The 21,444-nt window shown below is 40.2% G+C and overlaps 1 protein-coding gene across 1 annotated transcript in view; it reads left to right on the forward strand.

The window, feature by feature from the left end:
* The window catches only part of Atx-1 (Ataxin 1), an 81,817-nt gene that overhangs the window by 45,202 nt on the left and 15,171 nt on the right, over positions 1-21,444 (forward strand). Inside the window, exon 2 of the mRNA XM_083143585.1 lies at positions 4,124-5,313. Within this exon, the coding sequence (XP_082999711.1) occupies positions 4,153-5,313 (1,161 nt within the window). The 5' untranslated portion in view covers positions 4,124-4,152. The remainder of the gene's footprint in view (positions 1-4,123; positions 5,314-21,444) is intronic.

The following is a 21,444-nucleotide window of genomic DNA, read 5'->3' on the forward strand; positions in this document are numbered from 1 at the left end:
TGTCGGTGTTAGCTGTGACAATCGACGTGAGAGCGCATGCGCCAAATGGACGAGTCTACCACAAAATGGGAGTGTCGGTTGCAAGTGGAACGTAGATAGGGAAGCAAATGAACCTAAATATACAAGACTGACGTTAAATAACCAGCACAATATTGAAGAAAGTATTCACAATTTGTCTAAGTTACCTAGAACTTTGAAGATTACAATTGTTTTCATGAAATATAATTTGTTTTAACGTATTTTTAATAGGGATTCGGATATTGGATATCCTGATATCCGATGTGTGCATTATCCGGACAGTTTCATCGTTTGTCTGTTTTACGGCCTATCCAAATATTCGTTTAATCGTCATTTTGTACAAATCCTTCATCAAGTATGTAGCCTACTATCCGGATTTTCAAATATCTGTTTTATCCGTTGCTTCCGGATAATTTGAAATCCAGATATCAATTACCAGGATTTTGCGACCAACCCTAATTTTTAAACAAAGGTGAATGTGTATGGAGATTAGATCGGCCTATGGGAAGTCCTTGATTGGAAGACATCGGTCACCCACAAAACTTGTATACGATCTGCACTTTCCCTAAGATGTAGATCTGATGCAAAAAAATATGTACTGTATGTCTAGTAACTGAAAAGTTCTAAAATACTGGCGACAAAAATGTAGTCAATTAGAAGAAAATATAGTTTCAAAATCGTTATTTTGAATTACATAGCCATCGCCTTGAGGTATCTTTGCACAAAATTACACGAAAGTAAAAAATTATGTTATTTCAGCATTTTGTTGCTGTTAGGTTTTAAATTAGCGAACAAACACAAATCTATAAATTATTTTAATAAATAAAAGACAAAAATCAACTTAGGAGTTTCATGTATTATACTATATCCCATAATAATCATAGACAATCGAAGTCGTTTGAATATATTGTGAAGTCAGGTGAACCACAAGGATCGAATCTTGGACCACTACTTTTTATATTGTTTATAAATGATCTACCATTACAAATTGAATATTCTAAATGTCTAATGTATGCTGATGACAAAAAGATTTACAAACAAATTAATAATGATGGAGACATTAGGAAACTTCAAACAGATTTAGATATGGTGTATGAGTGGAGTATAAACAATGACCTTAATTTTAATATTAAGAAGTGTTCTTTTATGGAGTTATCAAGTAAAATAAATACCTCTAAAATCTCCTATTTTATTTGTGGAGAAGAGCTTGAAGGAATAAACTTTATTAAGGACCTAGGCATTATTATGGATCGTAATATGATGTTTAACAAACATGTATCATACATGGTAAACAATGCATTTAGATCATTAGGTTTTCTTATAAGAAATACGAGGAATCTAACTAATGTAGACAGTATTTCTCTCTTGTATAATGCATTAGTTAGAAGTATGCTTGAATATGGTTCTAATGTTTGGTTTACATATTATAAATCCCAGGAGTTGGTAATTGAAAGAATTCAAAAACGATTTTTAAGATATTTGTATTACAAAAAGTATAATGTACCATTATAGTATAATAACTTATCATACAATGACCTACTTAATGAGTTTAATTAAGAAAGTCTTATTAATAGAAGGGAAATAACGTAACAAATATTTCTGTACAAAACAATGACTGGCATCATAGATAACCCTATTTTTCTCCAAAAGATATGTTTCAAAGCAACGAAATGTGGCTTAAGGCTGCGGCAGTTGATGTCTTATGATATTCCTAAAACAGAAAGATTCAAGAATTCACCATTATTTAGAATGTCCTTTGCGTACAACAAAATATCTATATTGCAATCTAATCTTGATTTTAGTATCTCAATCAATGAGTACAAAAGAATATTAAGACAAGTGTTTACAACATAAATTATCAGATTTAGTGTTATACTTAGCAATATATCACTGCTTATGAATAAAAATGACATCTGGTTTGTTTTTTTGGTCTTGTTTTGTATTTTGGGTGAAGCGCTGCTAAATTGTTAATTTGGTGTTATATTATTCTATAGTATAGTTTAGTAATTTATATTACATTATTATATATGTGTGTGTTCTACCTGTATTATGTCTCACTTTTTTTTTTTATTGGCAACCTTCTGTAAAGGAGATAATTTCTCTGTTGAAGGAAATAAATAAATAATGAAACATTTTTAAACAGTAACAGTGATAATGAAATGTCTTTCTTCTTATCAAAAATTTTTTATCCTTACAATATAGTTGTGAAGAATGACAGTCACAACTTACATGCAATGTTTTCGATATAAAACATTAAGCTAGAAATTGTTATCTTTCTTTTTTGCCCTTGTACGTAAACATTTGTTGCTGAACGATTTTTCCAAGTTCCATTCAGCATGAGACACGTAGCGTGCTGGCCAAGACGTTATTAATAGAGGTCAATAAAGCGAATGGGATTGCAGGCGCACCGTCCGGCCATAGACTTTACGGGGAAAATTGTGCAAAGGAAATCTTACGAAACCTGCTTCCCGGAAAATCGTTGTTAGTATAGGGTTTAAAAAACCATCAGTTTGAAACTAAAAGTGTACAAGGGTGTCCTTCTTGGGTACGCAGTTGTTCTCGATTCGAAGTTGACCATGTTGGCAACGAATCTGTGGCCCAGTGACCTTTAGCACCAACCAGTTTTCCAGGTTGCGATATCAAACGGAAGCCACCAATTGGCTCTAGCAGTTATGTCATTATGCAAATGAGACGTTTTGTCTTTTAGGCGTTTCTGACCTCACTCGAACAACACATACTATTTTAAGGTGAAGTTAGGCCTTGAAATGCTGAAATGTGACGTCATCGATACAGAATGTTGCTGTTGATGCACCACCATGTTCGTGATCCTACATGTAGAGAAAATGGCGGACCAGAACTTTTGGCGCCAGTAAGGCTTCTTTGAGATTCTCTGGGTAGAAAATACAGGGGTATCAGTCGACATGGTGCCCTGTTTGTGAAAATTGCACTGCAGCGCTACGATTTAGTGGAAAGTAGTGTTTCGAGTTCAAACACAGGGTTCGAAACTGGACTTTAATAATTAGACGCATTTCTTGTCCAGTACGGAAAACTTATTTGCTATGTGTGTGTTCACTTTTGCTATATCTAGCAGTGGCGGCGGCGATTAGGCGGACGTGCGGACCAGTTGTCACCTTGCCCCTCCCCACAGTTTTGGCACCCAATAGCCGCCAGTATGATGAAATTTGAAAGCTATTGAAACCATATGGCTTCGAAAACCTACCAATACATTACATGCCAATACAGTGGCGTATGCTGAGTCTTAAGACCTGGACTAGCTCAGTATGACACCTGATCCTATACCGCGTTTGTTAGAACCTGTCCCGTTTCCCGCGCTAGGGATCGCTCTACAGTTTCGGTGCCAATGAGAAACGAGGAAAAAATCGTCTGCTGGGCAGCGAGGAGCGAATGGAAGCCAGAAGAGAGGCGCTTACGTAGACGCTGTTGCCACGTTGCGTATTTTAATTGGCTGCCAGGCTTTGACTTTCCCCAGCAACGAGAAAAGCCAGCGATCAGCTAGCGCGGGAACCGGGACAGGTTGTAACAAACGCGGTATAGTAGGCTATGGAGTAAAGGAGAAGATTAGGCTCATTCTTGACATCTTCAAGGAAGTCATGTTGCCGACTTCTGAAAATTCAGGTTGCCAACTTCAGAATCGCCATTATCTTCTTTTTTTTAATCAGGTTAATTCACACAGTTTCTAATAGATTTTTCTTCAGTTTTTTACTTTCTAGGCTTGAGGCTTCGCAGATAGCATAGGTAGCCTCGAATATACGCTCCTGTTCCAATAGTTGATAGCGTAAGGACTCAATTGCATGCTCTAGCATTCCCTTATACTTCGTAATAGATATACGTACAGTGTCTAATGATTCAGTATGTACACTTACTCTCAGTAAAAATGGGACCCCCTAGGACCTGAAATAAACGCTTTCTTTCAAGACGTCATGTGTGTTGCCTAACTCTACGGCGATAAGTGGATTTTAATAGCAAATTATCAAGCAACGTACACAACCCTGTACAATACCTAACCGATGTTTAACAGTTAAGAACCTTTGTTGGATTAGTTTGCTGTACACACATTCACGACTCCTGTCTTGTATACTTTCAGGTATCGGCGAGTGGAGTCAGAGCTCACCCATGATTTCAGCCACGCCCGTCGTCGACGGAACAGCCTCACACATGCCGTACGATCCGTTCGTGACCAAGTCCTCCGCCGTGCACCACCACCAGCAGCAGCAGTCGGTGGCGGAGTTCCTCCGGCCGCTGCCCAAACCGGCCGTGGCGCCCCGCTACAAGGACCTCAGCAACGGCGACATCACCAGGGTGAACGGCTGCCGGATCCCTAGGAAGGAACCTCCGACGTCGGTGACGTCAGCGCGGAGCTACAGGGCCACCGCGACGCTCACCGCCATCCCCGAGGAGGCCGTCAACCTGGTCCAAAAGAGGGTCAGCCACGACGACGCCAGCGAGATCAACGGGGATGACTCTCATCCGACGTACCTTCCCGTCACCTCGACCGCCGGATTTAACTCCCGGCTCTACGCGCAGTTCCAGACTGCCAATCCGTCCATTTCTCCCTACTACCCGCCCCACACCATCAGCCCTTACGGGTCTCTGTACCCGAACGCACTACCGGCCTCCTACGCCCCTCTCCTTGCCCGGCCCGCCTACCCGCCCGTCCTGAGCGAGGCGTACACGACGCCCGTCGTTCTGCAGAACCAGATATCCCGATCGACGTTCATTCCCGGCACCCTCCCGTTGTCCGCGAGCACTCCGGCGTACAGCGCCCCGAGACCCGCCCCTGCGCCGGCCCCCCCGCCCGCGTCGCCGCCGAAGAGGAAGACGACCCCTCCGAGTGTAGCGCAAGCGAGTGCTCCGACCGTGAAACCGGGTCAATCCGTGCTGAGGGAGCGTCGAGTCTCGTCGGTGGACTTTGCCCTCGCACCTCAGGACTCCCCGGCCAACAGGTGCTTCAAGGTTCCGACGGGCAAAGAAGGCTCGCTCAAGCACAGGATACTCACCAGGCCTCCCGAACAACAGCAACAACAACCCCGACAGGCGGCCAGTCCGAAGAGGAGAGCCCTGAACAGTGCGCCTAGCTTTGCCAAAGGATCGCTCATTCAGCTAGCCAGTGGAGAGTTCCGTCGCGTTGAGGACATGAGGACTGAGGACTTTGTGAGTTCCGCCGAGAGGTGTCCCGGAGTGAGGTTGGATCCCAGTACTGTTGTGCGCATAGAGGAGAACCACTCTGCTGGCAACGCCCTCCTTACGCTGAGCGTCGGAAGCCAAAGATCTCAGGTTAGTAAATCCTTTGATATCAACCGTAAGTACCTCAATGAGAGGTGCATCCAGAGTGTCACAACTGTTGGAAGCAAGTTTCGTGCCATGTTTTCAGACGAACATCTCGTTTGATTTGAATAAATCTATTGGGTAGTTAGTTGAACGCTTGCTTAAAGCAGTTTGTTCAGGCAGTTTTCAGTTCCAACAGTTGATGAGATCTGGATGCACCCATATTTTGGGAAGGTCTGGATGGGTTCATACTTTGGGACAGTGCAGAGAAGTTTTTCGAGAGAAAACTTTCATTGTTCTGAGAGTTCGAAAACATTACATACACCCATACTGTCGCAGAGACAGTACAGAGAACTATGTTGAGACTGAGCTGTCATTGGTTCGTCAGTTGATGATGTCTGGATGCAACCATATTTTAGTAAGAGAAGTACAGAGAAGTTTGTTTAGAGACAGCTTCAATTACTCCAACAGTTGAGGAGCTCTGGATGCACCTATGCTTGGGAGGGACAAGTGTACAGACATTGTGCTGTAGAACATGCCATTCTTCATTGACTTTTCTGCAACTGTTAGTAACTGTGGATGCACCTCTAACAAGTAAATGTACATCCAGTGCTGTCATTGCTCCTCAACCCTTGATAGCTCTGGATGCATCAGGCCTCATAGGTGTCTCTTGGTGAAGTAATCTGGAAAACCATTCCGAGCATTGAAGACTCTGAAACAATTTGGACAAAGGGGTCTATATAGGAAGAATGAGTGCTGCCATTGAATGAAATCACTAAGATATGCAGAAGTAATACTCTGTAGGTTCTGCTTGGAGTTTAGTAATACATATTGGATCTTATGTACACCATGGGTCAAAAATCACAATCGAGTACTATTTATAATGCAAGAATGTATTAATCGCAAGCGAAATTGACGTATAAAGTTGTCGTAGTTTAAAAGATAAATGTTTATCCTCCTCACATACGTTGTGTGATAATAATTCATGTTTTCCCATGGAGGTCAGTCAGTCCCAATACTGTGCTCAGGGGTCAGTTTTTCAGACAGAATCGTTCGAATGCTGCAGTTAAAAGCCATGTTGTGGCTGCAATCTTGTCGCCTATTTCACACACTTTGTGCATTGATTACCGCTTTCACAACAATGTCAATACCGTTCGTTACTTTTGGCACACCCTGTAAAGAGCGGACCCAAGACACTGGTCTCCTTGCGAAGGACGTTGACATGCATGCAGGTTTGAAGATTTCAGTCCCTCATGCTGGTTTCTCATTACACTGTCAGTTGACGTCAAATTAGTTGATTCGCAGTGTTATCTCCAAATTGGGGTTTCTGTCCGTTCAGGTTGGATGTCTGTGTAAAGAATTTTCTGTCGATATGGCAACACTGATAAGGAGAAGGGGGCGAGGAGATTAATGGGAGGATATTTAAACAGTTCGGTTCATCCAGCCGGTGATTTTTGTCTGCGCCGTTATCGCTTTCGGCGGTATCGTCATTATTCTTTATTTCCTCCATTCTTTCTCCTTTCTTTTCATTGTGCTGACAGCCTTTCCCCGACTTTCAAGTGTCCCCCTGGTCGGAAAGTGTTTTCCACTTGCCATCATGTAATGAAGACATAATTGAATCTAGCCGTACTCAGAGCACTCTTGGAAAACATGTAACGAGCAGGTATCTAATGGTGTTTACCTTTAGTGCGAGTTCCGGGACGGTCGGTGACCTTGAGACGGTATGGCGCGGTGTGCAGGTAAAGGATTGTGTGGCCAACTGGATGCTCGGAAAATATACCCACATGAAATTTATAAAGGTGCGACCGATTTTGTCATCCCACAATACTATGATAATTTTAATCATTTTTGATTTGATCACCTTAATTGGGGGGAAATGACCCCCAGAACAGTTATATAATGTACCACATCACTCCAATAATCCAGAACACAAAAAAGGTAATTTCATCCTCCCACAAGGTGCTTACATACAGGTGAGTCGATTACGGTGTGCGGACAGTCATTGGTTGACGAGAAATGTCGCGGTGGGTTATGTTGCATTTTAATTTCGCCGCAGAGTTTCTTAGTATCAAATAGTATTAAATGTTTTGATGAGAAATCGCTAACTTTAATGCAGGGGAAGATCGTTGTTAAATGTACAAGTATTATTGTTACAATTTAGAACTAAGCATGAGACAAAATAGAATCAATAGTGGAGTAGAGTTGTCGGCAATATAGTGTTGTTACACAAATAATTACGTTTATTGTATTTTTTACGTCTGTTACGTTTCCCCATATAGCCTACATTAATTTGTGTTAATATCGCTTAACTGAGCACAGTTAAGAAACGCTCAAGAATTCTCGCTTGATCTTAATTTACAAAGTGTTTACACCCTGCGCCACAAAAGTATACGGCGAAAGTTTCAAAAACACCTGTCTGATTCACCTTTATGTACCGACCATAATTTGTCCTAAATTATCTCGACATCTCTTGCAATATGTAACTCATGTAGCTGCTTTCTATAAATAAGCATCACATTTCTTCTTGTAGTTGGGAAGAAATCAACGCCTTACTTTCGAGACAGAAATTACACTAGATATTGGGAAATCCATTCGTAGTTGGCAACTCTGCGACAAAATATATCGTTAACATTGAGGAACTCCAACATTCGGGAGTTGCTGGGGAAGGTCTGAGTAAAAGAGGTAATTGACCGTACATGGCGCGTTGGGATAGTGGCGGAATGCAGATACGCGGTGTTGATACATGCGGACGTGTTCTTGACGCTAAGTGCACTCGTGTTCTAGTTGCCGTAAACACCATCTCATCGCTAATTGCCAGATGCTTAGGACATCTGGCGCTGAAGCTTGCAAGATTGCCACCGATGGATGCTCTTCTAGCACCGTTGCTTGTGAAAAGAACATTTCGCGTGGTTCAGTCCGTAGTAGCAAAAATATTAAAGCAGGGAAGAGTTAGATGACAAGATCGCCCGCAGGATTTTTTTCACAGGGAGCTGGCTATCCCCCAGTTACGAAAATTCTCACAAAGCATTCCCCACTAGGATAATTTGCATAGATATCCCCACCAACTGCATTGATCCATACAGTCACCTTCATATCTTTCCGCAAACTGGACAAAACATCTTTCCCAGCTAGGGATTTCCACTTCGAACATTTGGGGTCAGAGAACGATTTCATATCACCTATCATATGACCCTTCAGTCATAAAATCTCACATTGTACCTTTTATTATTATTTCACAAATCATAAAATTGAAATTGAATTGGAAATACCGTGGCGTTGTTATCAAGTTCAGACTTGAGTTCACTATTTACAGTAAATAGAAACTGGGTTTCTATAAACATTATCAGTTTGTTCTTTTTGTACTTTTTCACGATGCACAGATAACAGATGCCACTTAATCTGCTGTCTTTCATGAAGCACCTCATCCAGACCCGTAGCTACACTCTGTAAAAAAAAAATAGCATCACTTCATTATTTTTGGTCGTCAGCATTTCGCTCGTGAATTATCAGTTGTTTTATTGATTTAATTCCACTTGTCGATTTGTTTTCCTAACAATTATATAAAACACTATATCTGTACAATATATTTTTATTATTTAAGTCATAGTTACGTACATAATGCACTTGACAGAACTAATAACAAAATTATTGCAAATATAGCTTGTGGAACGTTTTCGCACAAATACAATTTTTGCAAGTAAAACGATTGAACAAAGGTTTTAAATGCATCATGATATGTCAATTTGAAATGATAGTAAGTAAATACATTGACTAGTACTTAGTGTGGCCATCCCTGGCCTTCCTAAGTGCTTCCAACCTTCTAGGCATGCTATGAATGAGATTTTGACAATATTCGACCTCAATTTCAATCCAAACATGTACAATTGCTGCCATAAGTTCCTCTTTTGACCTGTACGTCTGATTACCAAGTTTTTTGCACATCATAGCCCACAGGTTTTCTATAGGATTCATGTCTGGAGAGTTGGGCGGCCACCAAAGTCTTTCAATATTCATATCATGAAACCAGTTATTCACCACCTGAGCACGGTGACAGTTTGCATTATCGTCTTGAAAAATAAAGTAGTCCAAATTCTGTCCAGAAAAATGATCTCCTGCAGTTTGTAGAACTTTCCGATTCAGGATTTCCAGATATTGATCAGCCTTAACGGTCCATGTGCAAAATGCATCCTGCCAATCCCTTTTGCAGAGAAACATGCCCAAATCATAACACTGCTACAAAACTTTTGAGTTTCTAAAATACAAGATTTTGCAAGTTCTTCTCCCTTCCGCATCCTCAGTTTAACTGAGCTGTCATTCTCCAGCAATTTAAATCATTTTTCATCAGAAAATATCACATGTTCCCAATCTGTATCATTCCATGCGCCATAACGTGTGACAAACTCACGTCTAGCTTTTGCATGTGCGTCAGTTAGTCTTGGTTTTTTACGTGGGACGTGTTTAGAAACACCCTGTTTCTTTAGTCGGGATACTACAGTAGCATGAGTAAAATTAACTCCCACCTTATTTTGAAGTTTATGTGCAATTTGGCGTGAACTCATTCCTCTGTTCTTCAGTGCCATGTCCTTTATTATACGATCCAGTCAAGGTGATGTCTTTTTCTTTCTGCCACGGTGACTTCTCAGTGATGATTTTCCATGTTCTTGTTACTTTTGCAGGCAGTGGCTAACTGTGGATTGATGCATTTGAAGTTGTCGACCAATTTCACTCTGAGAATGACCATCCATATGCAAAGCAAGAACCATTCCTTGCTTACGTGGTGAAATGTCACACTTTCTGCCCATTTTTTCGAGAAAACACGCTCAAATACACTACACACCACCAGAACACTTCACAAATATGATAACGTATCCAAACTGTCAATAATGAACATGTAGTTGCAACATAAAACACGTCACAAGTTGCACTACTAACAATCGTTTTACAGATTCCTGACAATTGATTACAAAGCCTTGCAGCAGTAACTGATTGCAACACCCTCTAGCGGACACTCCAAACACTAAATCAACAAAAGAATAACACCACACTACGCAGTGATACCAGACCAATACTTCAATCAATTGATTTCAAGTTGTGCAGGAAAGATGCATGCATGCGAAACTCAAAATTGTCAACATCCGTAATAAGAATACAGTGATGCTATTTTTTTTTTTACAGAGTGTAGAATTGTTCTCCGGAGCTTTGTAAACCATGTCCATTTTTCAAAAGTTTAGCAGTATTAAATTAAGGTAAATTATGTGTGTGGGAGGAAAGGACATAATAATATTTTCTAAAACATCTCTTGAAGTGTTAATTGACTGCTACTGACCTTACTACACACCCCGTACCACTTTTGATGATTCACATATTTACTAAATCATACAAGAAAACATTTAGTCATAGTGCTTACCATACATTCCACCCACGGCCGAAGCAATAAAACTTCCCTTCGTTCGCAAAACTTGGAGCTGTTGACCTTTGACGCAGATGTAGAAGGAATGTGGATGATGACGTCAAAGTCACAGATTTCTGTCCACAGGGGAGGCCAAGGTACAGATAAAGAAGCTCTCCTGTGAAATAACTTTCTATAGATTGTCCAGCGAAAAGAATAGACTGTTGCTTCAAATGGGCTTTTACTTTCCCTACATCCTCCCTCTTTTTAAATATTGTTTTCACTACTGAGCGCAAAGGTGAACACACTTGCTTTTCTTTGGAATGTAAAACGCTATTCTGGAACTGGTTAAGCTTTCAGACCAGCAAAATTTCCTTCCAGCAGCGCGTGTTTTTAATTTTGTTTGTGCAGGGGCACGTGAATGGAGGGGAACGGCGAGCCCAGCGTTGTCGACTGCTTTCCACCCCACCCCCTCAGCCAGTACCGCGGTAGACAAAATTTCTCGGAAGGAGAGGGTGACTGACCGTTGGTTTCGACGAGGAATGACTGTGGCGGATCTGTGCGTTGGGTTGTGTTGTGTTGTGCTGTAAAAAACCGTTGGTTTTAATGCTGAAATATGAGCGAAAGTAGTGTAAACAAGAGAAGGCGTGGTGAGGTTCTCAAAAGTAAAAAAGGCAAATAGTAATGAATATTTTTGTTTATTTAAAACAGAAAAATCCGGATCGCAGTGTAAGTTGGTTAGCCAGCGATACGGCGAAAGCAACTGGAGTTTCTCGGGCTACTGTGTATAAAATTCGGGGCGAGGTTTCTGAAGGTCCTCTTGAAACACCAGGTAAGAAACGACCCAGGAAAAGATCGCAAATTACAAGTAGAAATGTAAAATATAATTTTGTCAGAAGTGCTGTGCGACGTAAAGTTCACGAATTCTTTTTTAAAAACAAACCCCCAACACTTAATTCTGTTCTTGCTGCTGTTAATTCTGACTCCACATTACCGAATTTTAAAAGATCAACGTTCCATGTCTTTCTCAAAGAACTTGGCTTTTCGTATGAGAAAAGGGGCAAAAATCCATGTATTGAAAGAGAAGATTTAATTTCTCTTCGCCATAAATATTTAAGAGAGAATAGGAAGTTTAGGCGTGAAAATATAAATATTGTTTACACTGACGAATCCTGGGTGAACACCGGAACCTCAGTCAATTATGAATGGAAAGACAAGACAATTACAACTGCAAAACAAGCGTTTCTGGCAGGTCTTTCCACTGGTTAAAAAAATCCAACATCTCGCGGAGCGCGATACGCTTTAGTGCATGCGGGTAACGAACACGGTTTTCTGCAAAACTCCCAACTTGTGTTTCAGTGCAAAAAGAATACAGCAGATGCCCATGATGAAATGGATGGAGAAACGTACGAGATGTATTTTCGGGAACAGTTGCTCCGCAATCTCCCTCCAGGATGTGTTATTGTTGTTGACAATGCCTCTTATCATAGCCGCAAGCAAGAGCCAATGCCGACAACCTCGTGGAAGAAGAATTATTTAAGAGAATGGTTGAAATCTCATGGCATTCGTTATGATGACGACATGTTACGGAGAGATCTTCTGGAACTTACAAATATTCATAAAATTAAGTACGATAAGTATCTGATCGATGAGATGGCAAAACAGATGGGGCATACGGTGCTTCGTTTGCCCCCATATCATTGCGAACTGAACCCGATAGAACTTGTGTGGTCACAGGTTAAGCATTATGTGCGGTGTAACAACACTCCATTCAAAACTAAAGACATTGAAAATTTAATCACTGAATCATTTAAGACAGTAACAGTTGAAAACTGGCAAAATTACGTAAAACATGTCATGGACATAGAGAAGGAAATGTGGAATGCAGATGAATTGCAGGATGACGTTGATCAGACAATAATCCACTAGGGTGAAGATTCCAGCGAGAATGATGATCTGACAGAAGAAAATGATTCTGGTGATGATTCTGCAATGGAAGGAATTAACCCTCTGGAGTGACATGTGAGAGAAAAGTAAGTTCATTAAGAATTATTCTTTCAGTTTATGTAATTTTGTGAATTTGTTTCATGTTTTTAATAATAGCTCACCGTGAACTTATTTCTTCAATTTGTACGTACCCGCGATTCAAGCGCCACGCACGTTTGTTTGGTCTTGTACTTTCGCTGCCAGCAGGTCCGTTACTCGCCCCTGCGGCAAGCGGCAACGCTGTTCTCATATACCCAACAGTCTATTCTTTTCGCTGGACAACCTTTAAAGTCTAGATAATCTTCTAAATACTTGTCGCTACTTAGGCTTCGGCTCATAAACAAGATCAACAAATGTAATAGCTGCTGTTTACGTTCTGTGAATTTGCCCTTCACTAAGTTGTGAGCGGAATGTCTACATTTTCACTCTTCCTGCAAACAAATTATACAAAACGTTATACCTAACGACGGGGGGGCTGACAGCAATGCCCCTTGCCTAGTTACGGGCCTAACCTCGTACATGTTTTCACGCCACAATTTCATTATTCGAATGAATGAAGTTCTCACAGAAATCTCAGGGGGACTGCCGCCCCCCTCTGCGAGCGCCCTTGGAAACTGCTGGCCTGTTACCTCCAAGTGCAGCCGTAACGAAGATCAGTAAACAACACTGAATAATAAACTGTGCCTGGTAACAGTAGACATCAGGGCGCCGAACAGACGTGTTTGTCACCAAGTGATAAGACTGAAAAAAGGGTTCATGTTAGTAGCCAGAGGAAAAGAGGAAGAAGCTCTGTATCACATAGTGGATGTTCAGAGTAGATAAGAGCGGCGTAACAGAGGATTCGCCAGTGTTTTGTGTCTCCGACAGAGCTTTCCCAGTTGTGACCTCTTGCGAAACGATGGAATTTTCCACAGTAACGTCTCGGTAGAAACTGATATGATTAAGTCGATGATCCAGTAAGGGGCGAGTTGGCAGTGGGAGGTTCAGCCATGGACGTCCCTTCCTCTAGTATACTCAAGTATTCCTGGAAGTGGAGCTAAATTTGCATCCCTGTCTGTCCACCACAATTTATCTTCACATTTGTAATTTCGAATTAGAATTTCAGAGTATGTTTCGTGTATTTCAGGAGAAGGAATAGGCATTCGAATCCGAATTCTGGATCCAATATCCGAACCCATTATGATCCGATTTTCTAGTGTTCATAATTTCGGATCCGCCCATCTCTAGTGTACACCAGGAACCAAGTTTTTGCATCCCCAACCCTAACCATCGACAATGTAAAAAATAAACAGCTATGTTATTTAAATATAAAGAAATTAAGTATAAAGTTATTATGTGGCAGTGTTTCAGTTTCACTTACAAAAGTCATAACGCTAAATTCTTTTACAATGATGACTTTCTATTGTTTTTTTTTTGCATCTAATTAGCAGTGTTAATGATAGTAACAGCAATGCACACCATTAACACGAATTACAGTATGAATAAAACCCTCTTTGTGAACTCTTGGACACGTGCTTTCGAAGTTCAGTTTGCAAATTTTCCTAGAAGTACAGAATATGTGTCTGGTAATAATGGTGCGATCATACATTAATACTAAAAAAAATATTTTACCCTAAAAACCAGGTGGTGTGGCCCACCCGATCTCCCCCATCAGCGTCGCCCGTGGTGTAACCCGACCAGAATAGCAGTTGCCGCGTTTCCCGTTTTAAAGAGCCTAATTTACCAGCTTATTTTCGCACAGGAGCCGATACTATGACTAATTTAAGCCTGGCTAAAAGAACGATACAAGTTGCTACTCTTTTTTCCACGTTTGATCACGCCACATTTAACTTTTGCCCCATTAAACGTTTCAGGAGCATTCTTTCTTGTGTTGTCTTCTCACAAATAGTAACAGGTCTTGCCGTCCAGCGTTGTTTTGGCTTCCGTGTCTTCAAATAACTCTGCGAATCGGGTGGAAGAAAAATAAACGCGCTGGCAGCATTGTCCTGTGTACACACCAGGGCAAACTGCCACATCTCTTACCATTGGTAAGGAAGTTAAGTGGATGATTACCGAGAAACGATGAACATATTTAAAGCTTTCCTGCCTGGCTACACTGAATATGAAAGTTATCGTTTTGCCTTTCTGCTATTAGTTTATATTCTGTGTAGTGAGAGCTACTGTAGTCTTATTTCCTCTAACTGTGAATTATTGTTGGGTGGATAAAGCAGCCACGCTTGTCCGTCAAGAATTATATAATATGTGAAAATATTGTTCCACGTAATGTATTTTTCTCCGTAGCGCAGTGTAGGCACGTGGCTTACAATTATTTCAGCGCTATAAACATAATCTAGCTTTGTTTATTTACATTATAGTATATTCTAAACGCGTTGCATTATGCCACCAGTATTAGGGCAACCAATAAGTTCAATCGTCATCCACACTCGACTGACTATTTTGTTATTTCAAACATTGTGGTGTTGGACAATTCGAACAATATACGTCCCTCAACATCTATTTTTTTACGCAGGTGTGTTCAATTATTCGTTCATCCAGGCTCAATCAGCATTCAATTCATGAGGAAAAATGTAATTTATTTGTGGTAGAGTTCAGCCTGAAGCGGAATACCATCCCACCCTAGTCATGGAATACAGTCTTAAACTTGCATTTCTGAAATGCTGTTGCAATATGAAAAAATGTAAAATTAACTACAGTATTTAGCTGCAAAATACTACCATTGATGAAATAATTGCTGTGCATATTATGTACATAAAAAATAAAATAAAAGAATACGTAAGAATGAAAACATGCTAGTCATAGTGCTCTGCTAAAGGTAATTCTTTACTTTGTTTTGAAAGTATTCTATTTTAGATATATTAATTTGACATGCTCCTTTAAAAAATGGCCATTCCAGTTTTTTACAGGCACAATTTAAAACTACTTGGAGTGTAGATGATTACATTTTAAAATTGTGTCATTACCATAGTTGTGTATACTGATGGGAGGGATCGTCAACATGTCAGCCAGATGCGAGGGCTCGCTAGATCTTGATAATTTTACATATAAGGCAATATGTGTGCTGTAATCGTCTAATCTACAGTACATATACAGTATATTCTTATTTAGGCAAGGCATAACTCAGTTATATTTACCACATCTGTCAAGAGAAGACAAGTTTCGTTATTGATGAGTAGCTTGATATTCCACACTGCCAATAACCAAATTTAACGACAATTGACGTCATCACACAAGCGATAAAAGAAGTTGATGGAAGAGACGCACTATGATTTGATCTATTCCACGACTTTGTTATTTGTGCTCAAGGCTACCCGTGGCCACGCATGCTTAAGTCGTATTGCGTAGGTTTTCGAGATAAAGCTGCACGTTGTTTCTGGAGCTACGTTATTTCATTTGAATGCACGTTGATAAGGGTCGCGTCTGACGTGCACATCTTTATCATTGTACTTTCCACGTTATTGTTCAAACTTCCCAATATCTATTTTGGTGGCGAAGGTCTATATTTAATGTTGAATGTTCTATTCTTGTCTTGACGCGCCTGGATACAAGTTAGATAGCGTGTTTTGTTAATTCGGCTTGTATTATACAGTGCAAATAGATTTATGCTGGCTCACTTCAAGACGAGATAAGTGTGGTATGAAAATAAACATGAGTTACTATGCACATTAGGCGTAAAGAAACACAGATTTATTGAGGTACAGATGTGAGAAATGACAACCTATTCTGCTCGTGGAAAGTTCCTTCACCCATCCTGATTTCTCGTTGATTATTTTCTATTATGGACGCCTACGTGTCTGAGCTTCTCGCCATGCTGCACGCGTTTGTCGTGCAGTTTTGTGAAGTAACTCGTTTCTCGCCTCGCGAAGGAAACTTTGTTTTGAAAGGTTAAATATTTACGTCAACGTGAATATTTAAAAAAAAATCTACTGATAGTCACCACATCAGTGTTCGACGGTGTTGATATTGATCGGTGTCGTGAAGCCAAAAGCCAGGTTGTAATCCAGAATAAACCATTCATTGTGGGTTTTCTTTAATTCATTTCACCTAATCTTCATTCATTCACATCGTCAAGATTAATCCAGCATTCTTCGGAAAGTTATTTTTCGTAAGTAATTGAATTACTTGTTAATATAACAATTATAGTTTCCCTTACAGTAAGCTCATTTCTTATACATTAACTTAATTCCAGATCATATATTATATCTTGTATCGTGTAAAACGTGTTATATCAGTGTGCCAATTAACGGGGGGATGCGAGGGATTCCCTCCCCCCCAGAAAATTTTATCCCTGGCAGGGATGTTTCTATCCCCCTCAATGAAAATGGGATTGAAAGCATATACAGAAGTCTCCCCCGGTGTGGTTGCACCACTCAACATATAGTATACAATTTCTTAAGTATGTAACAAACAAGCAAACAAAATCATTCGTGTCCATTAATGGACCACTCATCAAAGATTTTCCCTGCCGAAAAGTATGCAGCATTGTTGTTTAAAGGACACCATTCTGAAACTGAGCCTTACCGAACCGAGAGAACAGCAGCTGTTTTCCACTCACGTTTTCATGACATAGCGCTGATATTTTACACGTATTAAAGTGTTCACAAGAAACTCGTAGGTAGATTAGATAGACTTGGCAATAGAAATTTCAAGTTTTCGATGTTACTAGTTCGGGAGCTCTTTTTGTGTGTGAGCGGTTTTCTTAGAATGCCAATATAGTAAGTGTTTCTAAATGACGTTATAATGTTATTTTAAAATCTAACGACCTAGGTTAGGACCAATTTTCTAAATGATTTAGAATCGCAAGACAGTAGTTTAGTTTAGGTAACATGTACAAATTTGCATACGAAAGAAAAAGCCCCTCCCTCCCGGAATTAAATCTCAAATACGTCACTGACGGGCATCCCCCCCCCCAAAAGCAAAAAGCTTAATTCGCACAGTGTGTTGTATGTACGAACTACAAACAGGCTGTCCTTTCTTTACTATTAATGATGTAAAATTAAGACTCATTAACATGTATAATATAACTTTGTGTATTCAAAGTAAAACATGAAATGAATTATTTGACTTGAAATATTGGTTTCGGTGAAGTCCACTTTTATGCTCAGATTGGCTAATTGGCACCGAACCTACACTTGAAAGTGGGACACGAACCACTAGGTAGTGTGCTTCCATCGGGGATCGAACCCGGGACCCCGTTATTACAAGACTACGACGACGTCACTAACACGCCGTGTAAAATATTTGCTTGCAACGAATGTATTATGAAGTTGTTTTTTTAAAGCTTTTGTATCCGCTTTCGTCGTCGTACCTTAAAAATTTTAAACCAGGGCGACTGTTTGTCGAATAATAGTGCCCCCATTTTTGTTTCCCTTGATTGTTTCATTTCGGACTATACAGTTTCCAGTTACATTTTACAGTTTGTTCGTAAATATTGCATCATTTTTATTTAGACGTACATGTATTCACACTGATATAAATTTTAAAATAAAATGTATATTTCACTTTCCTGCATCAGAAAAATCGAAGAAAAAATTCAAAATTTGCATTATTGCAAGCACAAAAACTGTGTAGTCGCCAAAAAGTGGCGAATGAATATGATAGGCGCCAAAATAAAAGTTGGGAGTCGCTAGTTTAGAACGATGATCTGGATGTTCTGTTTACGGTTGAAACTTTGTATCGCAGCCTGTATTTTTATTGCTGAAACTGCAGCGATTAAAAACATCAGATTGTTTTTATGTAATTGACTTTGACGCGTCTTGAATACATATCTTTGACGCACGAGCGAACCCTTTACGCAAGTTGACCCGGGCAAGAATTCTGAGGGGCGGACCTTGACCCCCCCCCTTATTTAACCATCGTTCCTTGTGCCATCAATAAGTTATTTGGAAGATTGCCTTGTCACGTGGTCGTGAACAGGAAGCGAAAAATATGACAGTCTCAAAGAGCGTTGCGGCCGCCATGTGATCGGGTGTTTGGGGAAGATAGCTTATCTGGATTAAAGCTGACGTCATCACTCGGGAGAGTCTGCGTTTACGAAGTGCACCATGGGAGTGCCGTGCGCTTGTCGCACCGATAGGGGGATAAAATCAAAGTGCAGCGGGACTTAACCTGTGGTCCGCGGACTGCAAGGGAGCTTTTCATACCTTCGCAAGGGGTCCCTGTGGGATGAGACAAGACTAGGCAAGGTCTTGGTCGAAAGAGGTTGTTTAAACAACACCACAAACATTTACAACGTATACTTTACTAAGGCAAGCAACTTTTCGTAACTTTTTTTGTTGTAGTTGTTTTACACTCAGTTTCGATGCTACACGAAAAACGGGATTTCAGCGCGAATAATATGCAGCAATATAGTGTAGGTGTGCAACTAACTTTGAAATTACTATAAATAATCAGGTGAATATCCTGTCTGTGTCAACCTAGTGATGATTGATTGTTTTTTGTTATTTAACGTCGCTTTTCTGCCACTATTGAGTAGTCGCGACGATGAGATTGAGTGTTGATATGATTAAATTGATGAAAAACATCCCCCCCCCCCAAGTCTGGATTCTAGTCGTTCCGTACGATGTCAGTTAAAGTAATTTACGCATAAAAGGTTTTAAGAGAAACAGTTTTTGCCCCTTTGCCCCCCTCTGACGATTCGCTGCTATCGGACGACGTTTAAATCAGATGTCTGCAAACCAAAACAGGCTGTGATATTGTAGTAAGCTGACACTTGATAAGAGACCTTACTGAAAGTATTCATAGATAAAGGGTATCTGTAAATATTCCACCGAGATAAGAACAATTATGAACAGTATACTCTTTTCGCAATATTATTGAACTGAGTATGTTAGTTATCAATTTTTTTATGTACTTGACAAACTACTCCTGATTGAATAGTAGGAGAAAAATATTTCAAGAGATTTTCCGTTTCAGTTGTATGAAGTATGTTATGCACATTCCGGGGCTCTTCTCTTTTTGGACAAGGCTTTTATCAACATCTTTCCGGAATAATAGTTATCTTTGGCTTGCCCTCACAAACATCCGAGACTGATATTCACGTCACATGAAGAGGCTTATCAAGACCCAGTTTGAGATATTTCAGTGAAGGGGAGTGGGTGCTTTTAAACTTACAATTTCCGCAAATTTTCCATATTTTATCAATGGCGAAAGTCAAGGATAGGCATTTTCCCACATTTATTTACATTATAGATTTATAACAATTACTAATTATAAAACGAAAAACAGTAAGATGTAACTGCACAAAATTATAATATTATATAATACAATAATATAATCACACACACACACACACACACACACACACACACACACACACACACACACACACACACACACACACACACACACACACACAACATATATATATATATCATTAAAATTCAAGCGGACAAAAATATACTTGCACATAATATAAACACACACTAGTTGGACTCATCTGCCACACAACCTCATAGTCCGGATTTTCATCTCTTCGGTCCACTACGCGGGCAACATATTCCCAACAACGACGCAATCGTCTCATCTGTGAACAAAAAGACCGGCTCCTTTGGAGCAGGATTTCGCGAGTACTGTATCATCCTTGTTTGTTGCTGGCGAAAATGCAGTTAATTGCAGTGTCCTGTGTTTTGTAGCTGAACGTGTACTTCATCCAGTTTCTCTGTATCTTTTCTAGTTTCAGTTGAAATAGACGACAGTAATTTTTAAACTACAATCAATACATATTATGATACTTTAAAGTTAAACTGAAATAATTATATTAAAAATTAAACTTGGTGCTACAGCGAAACGATTGTATTGATAAGTAAGAAAAACCAACTAACCATTGTGACTATTAAAATGTATGTGGGCAAAGGTCCATCCGCGTGGCGGCGCTAGTGGTTTTAATGTCTGCTTCTCAATGCGGCGCTGATGTATTCTAATTGTAAATTATTCTTGGTATTTGTTCAAACACTCTCGACTAACAAGGGTCGGTCCAAAATAAACGAATGAATGAATACAAGAAATGTGGGCGTAATCGAAATATCGGCTTTAATCTGTGAAATGTAAAGGAGATTAGTTGGCAATCCTGCTAACATGACTTATTCATTCGCTGTGGACGTATTTCATTGTGAGTTCGCCTTCGCTGGTCGACCAACTGCTCCAAAATTCAGACCAGCGCTATCTCGGTGGCTCCCAGCTAAGAAGTCGCCAGTTTCCTTCTCCGTTTTAAGCTCGTTGGCTGTTCCAGCGCCTATCGTGTTACGATTTGCAGGTTTGCAGCGAGTCTTAAATGTCATGGCGAGACTTGCTCCAAAATAGATGGCAATACTGCGACTGGAAAATCGATGTTGTCGTAATCTGGCGTGCCTAGACCCGGGGCAGAAGCCCGCTTCCACCCATGAATGAAGGGTTCCAAATCTCTCCTTATTCCTTTCATTCACCAGTGCGCCTGCTCGCTTGCATTCATACTTTTCAGACAATTTGAAGGTAATGGCTCCATTGCACGCTCTATAAGAACAATATTCATGCTCCTTTTTTATCCCCACCTGAATTAATACATCGAACTGTGCAAACTGCTCACTCTCGCGACAATTTTTAACTCGTGTGCACTTATTCACACGGTACGGCGTATTGATCGTTGTTGCTCAAAGTAGTGTGTGACGTCGAAAACAAATAAAATATTCTTGTCCCGTTTTTTTTTTAGTTATACAGTGGAATCCATGAGTATTGCTCGGCAAATTGTCCATGACTATTTTCATTAATTTTTCTCTTATATCCTGTGTGTT

The sequence above is a fragment of the Lepisma saccharinum genome, chromosome 22, assembly GCF_977018435.1.
Source record: "Lepisma saccharinum chromosome 22, izLepSacc3.1, whole genome shotgun sequence".
NCBI lineage: Eukaryota > Metazoa > Arthropoda > Insecta > Zygentoma > Lepismatidae > Lepisma > Lepisma saccharinum.